The 4,635-nt window shown below is 37.2% G+C and overlaps 2 protein-coding genes across 2 annotated transcripts; both read right to left on the bottom strand.

Moving 5' to 3' along the window:
• Positions 1–87: 87 nt before the first annotated feature.
• On the bottom strand, positions 88–4,287 carry CBG18378 (the record flags this gene model as incomplete). The annotated part of the gene is made up of 5 exons (XM_045243719.1): positions 88–96; positions 1,745–1,871; positions 1,920–2,145; positions 2,193–2,346; positions 4,153–4,287. 5 exons carry the CDS (start codon positions 4,285–4,287, stop codon positions 88–90), a joined length of 651 nt encoding a protein of 216 aa, XP_045096464.1.
• A 206-nt stretch (positions 4,288–4,493) lies between these two features.
• On the bottom strand, positions 4,494–4,550 carry CBG26004 (the record flags this gene model as incomplete). The annotated part of the gene is made up of 1 exon (XM_045243718.1): positions 4,494–4,550. The coding sequence occupies one exon, from the start codon at positions 4,548–4,550 to the stop codon at positions 4,494–4,496; it is 57 nt and encodes an 18-aa protein (XP_045100093.1).
• Positions 4,551–4,635: the final 85 nt, after the last annotated feature.

Here is a 4,635-nt window from a genome sequence, read left to right as displayed (position 1 = left end):
TGTCTCACTTTCACTTATTTTGAAATTGCGTGAAAAAATTTTTATAATTTACACTTTGTAATTATTGCATACTTATCAACTTACCTTTTATTCCACCTGAAAATACGATTTTTACAATAATTACAAAGTGGAATCAAAAAATCTCAATATCACCTATTTTGGCGAAAAACTTAGCAATTAACGAGTGAAAGACATGTTTTTGCAAGAATTCAGCGATTTTTTATTCTGCCATAACTAGGCACCGCAATGAAAGGGGGCGGGGCGACCAAATTTTTCTCCCCTTTTCAGAAATCCATCTTTGAAGGCTTGTACCGGGCGTTAGAAACCCATTATTTTTTTGGTGAGAACTTGTCCCTATGTAATCGACTACGCTGAATCCAATGAAATTATCAGTTCTTCGATAACTTTATTATTTTGATTCGAAAACTTCGAAAAATAGAAGTGGGACTGACAAAGTGGACTAAAAGTGTTGGATGGAAGTTCGCGCCATTAGATTTTTTAATGGATTCTGATAGTTTTTGAACTGGGGGATTGGATTTTGAAATAAAATCAAAATTCTAACGACGCCCTTGTTTCACAATTTTCAGCCAAAGTTCCAGCTAAAATAAATAAAAAATTTCAGCGATGACCCCAATTTTTTTTTGCATATTATGGTAAAACTAAGTCTTGTGTATACTTCTGCCAATTTTCAGAAAGATTGGATACCTCTAAGTAGTTTTGATACTCATCCGAAAATTCCAAACTTTCAAAATTTTCAGTTTTTGGAAGTTTTGAAGGTGACACAGGTGAGCGCCACCGATTTTCTTTTCACCATAAGATTCTACGCAAAATTTGCCACTAAGAGCAATTATAATTAAAAAATTCTATCGACGCCCTTAATGTGTTATACGTCTGTTTCCTTATCTATCATGGAACAACTTGTAAAAAATAGGAAAGAGGCAACACCGGAAGGAGACGGCAGGCAATGAAAAGTCGTCCTTTCCTCACTCTCATCTATTGCTTCCAAGGGAAGTGCAGCGGTGGCAGACTGGTTAGTGGGCGCGCGCACCGATCTGAAGACCGAAGTTCGCATCTCCCATGGGGTTTTTTGTTTTTTTTTCCTTTTTTCAATGGTTTTTTCCTTTTTTCAATGTTATAAACTTATTCTTTTCGTTTTTTTACCCTAAAAACTGCTTTTCCGACAAACCATGATGCGATTTTGATGAAAAAACAGCGCTCGGAATAGCGCCACAATGAAACCGCGCCGCAGCTAAGCCCCGCCCACTTTTCTGCGCACCGCAAAAAAATGAGGAGAAATTCAGTACATTGAGGTCTGGTATAAAAGGGGCTGTAACTCGGGATTGAATGAAGATTTTTCCCTGAAATTTTGGGAATGGACTTCTATAAAGTAGGAGAATACAATCCAACAATAAAAACTGGGAAAAGTCTATTTTGAAAATTTTGTTGTGGTGCCTAGCCATAACTCTTTTTCACAAGACCCATATCACACACATCGCCCACCCACCTAGAATCTATCTAGGATACGCGCGCATTCGGAACACTCGATTCAGCCTCTCCCGCATCGCCAACATATGAGACTCATCGCAGCTCGTTTTTCGCGGGGTATGTGGAGAGCGGCCGACATCTCGCGGGTTCCGCCGTCCACTATGTTTTGCGTGTGGAGTGGGCGGGGCGAAAAAAAGAGGGAAGAGGGGGAGAAGAGACGCAGACGGAGAAGAGGAGTGGGCTCAAAAGAGGGAAATACCTTCTCCACATCAACCTTCAATTGTTGTAGTTCACTGGATTCGTTCTCAAACTTCTCTTCAGTCTGTTTAATCTGCTCCCGGAGTTCTTTCATCTCTTCCACTTGTTCTTCCATAACTCTCAAAGTGCTGAAAATTATCAATTTCCTTTAGAATCTCTCAAATAATTAAAGTAACCATGCGAGCTCCAAAAATGCATTAATCCATCTGCAAAGGCAGGCGCAAACCACCGATTCATGCTCGATCTTATTCGCATTTAATTCAGCTCTCTCCACGTATTTCTTCAGAATCTTCATCTGATCCACAGTCAAAATATCAGCGTCGCAGGTGGCTAATTTGATGAAAAACGATTTATCACTGACGAATTTCACCGACTCTTGCCATGTTTCTGCGGCATGTCTCTCTGGAAAACTTATTTAAGAATTAGGAGAATAAGGCTGAAGAGGCTACTTGGTTTGAAATTCGGTTCAAAGATGGATCGCAGCATTTCACAACACAGGCGAATTCCGACTGATGGTTTTGTGATTTTTGACAAAGTTTTAATATCGGCGTTAGAGAATTTGAGAAGTTCTTCCACACATTTACGGAACTCTTCTTGGGGAGCCTGAACAATTGAATTTGATAGGAAGATTAAGAAAATGTATACAGTAAAACCTGTGATTCAAACTGTCCATCTACCGTAAGCACTCTAATAGAAGGGCAATCAATACCTGCCTTTTGAACTCAATTTTCTCAACTTCTATAAAAGATATCAAAAATCTGTCAACTAATAAAACATGAATCATAATATCACCAACACTTTAACAGTTGTCTTATTTTTTTATATCCCTTATCAAAACCATGAAAATTGACCAACAAAAAACTAAAAATATCGTAAAAATCAATTTTGGGGATCTGACAAAAGAAGTGTTTTCAGGCGGGCGTTGAGAATTTTCTGAAAATTTCAGTACATATAGTTTGAGACATTCTCTATACGATGACAAAAAAATCTAGGTCCAATTCTCACCAGACAGCTGAAAATCTTCGTCTGAAAATTTGAGCCGATTTTGCCACACAAGCGATTCCAGCTTCCCGCTCCCTCCTCTACCACTTTCACGTGAGTAGAAAATGTGGCTGTGTGGTGTTGTGGTAAGAGGGTGACTCATTGCCTATAGGCGTGATTATGCTGGTTCGAACCCCACTGTGGTCAAACTTTTTGTTGCGTTTTTTGAAACCAATTTTTGATTTCCAGTTCGGTCCTTTAGACACTTTTTGTTACCTTTTGATGAATTTCAATGGTTTTCCAAGTAAAAAAGTATTTTATGAGAACTTTATGAAAAATTTAAAAATGATCATTTCGATCGGTCCTTACAGCATCCTATTGTTAATCAACGAAAACTTCAGTCTCTGAAAATTACTCAACTCTGCTCTTTTCGAGGTGGGGTACTGGTAAATCGATCACACACAAGATTTGAACCTATTTCTATAGATTTCAGTTCATTTCAAGCAATATTCAAGGAGTTAGGGATAGTCAAAGTTCTAAAAACAATCACATTTTGGATATTTTTTGTGCCCAAAGACGAAATTGGGCTGTCAATTTTTGTCAGAATGTTATTTTTTATTTTTCTGAATAATTGGACCATTTTTTCAAAAATTTCAAAAAAAATCGTTTTCAAAGTGTGGGGGTGATTTTTTTTGATGGTGATTTATTTTCAAAAAAAAATTTTTTTGAAAATGTTCAAAAACTATTTCAAATGAAAGAGAAGTGTTCGAAAATGAGTTTCGCATTCAAAAACATCCTGAAAAACGAGTTTTAAAGCTCGAAAAATGAGCATTTTCAGCCAAAATTCAGTACTTAAAACACTTTGAGAGCCCATATTCTGATTCCTATTGGGAATGGGACCGAGATATTGTTGAAACCGTTTTCAGCATGTTCGAAAGTACCTGTGTACAAATTTTCAGCAAATTCTCAATGCCCCTCTGAAAACACTTCTTTTGTGAGAAAAAATTGCTAGAAGGCACTAAATTCTCCAGGAAATTTCAGGCAAGATCATGAGAAGCAAGAACACTTTAGCTGGCAATCAAGACAAATGTGACCTGTGGAAGTTTCGAGTATCTAAAAATTGTTTGCCCACTCAAAACGTCAACTTTGACCTAAACTATCTCGATCCTTGTGAAATATATAAAAGTTTTTGTAAACTGATAAAATATTGATGATGTTGTGATAAATAATTTATTCGTTAAAAACTTTTTGAAATCTTGCGCAAGAATTGAGATAAATGAGCTCGAAGTTGACCGTTTGGGTGGGCTTTTATAGAGTATATACTTTTCCCGATTACTATGTAATTTCTAAAAAGTTTCAATGTTAGAATATTCCAAATGAAGAGTCTACGGGAACATCATTTGCCAATGTTCTATTCCATTACCTTACCGAAACAATTGCCTCTACTGAAGTTTTCAACGCTTCTTCTGCTGCTTTCATTGTCTCCAAATTTGCTGTTTTCACAGTAATCAATTCTGAAAGCACCTCGATCCGTGCACTTTTCACATTCCTCTCTTTATTCATTTTTGATAACATTTCCTCTTTCTCAACAATCCTTTTTTGAACTGCTTCAACGTTCACATCTTTCCCGATTTCCGCTAATTTTTCAATTTGATCACATGTATGAAGCGCTTCATTCAATCGTGTGCCTTCTGCTACTAGTTCTCTGAAAACGAAAAAAAACGCGGTCAGGTAGGTATCATGTATTAAGAGTAATGCGGAAGTGTTTACTACTTTTTCTCAATCTGATCGCTTATCTTCTTCTTTCTATTCTCTCTTTTTTCCATTTTTCAGGGACACTTCTCACATTAAGATTCTGCCGTTAGAGGTGACACAAAGAGTGTTGACCACCGCATAAACAGAAAAAGGGCC

Source organism: Caenorhabditis briggsae (genome assembly GCF_000004555.2).
Source record: "Caenorhabditis briggsae complete genome, chrIII, whole genome shotgun sequence".
In the NCBI taxonomy this organism is placed as follows: Eukaryota; Metazoa; Nematoda; class Chromadorea; order Rhabditida; family Rhabditidae; genus Caenorhabditis; species Caenorhabditis briggsae.
The sequence above is the reverse complement of the archived record's forward strand: the minus strand, read 5'-3'. Positions and strand labels throughout refer to the sequence as shown.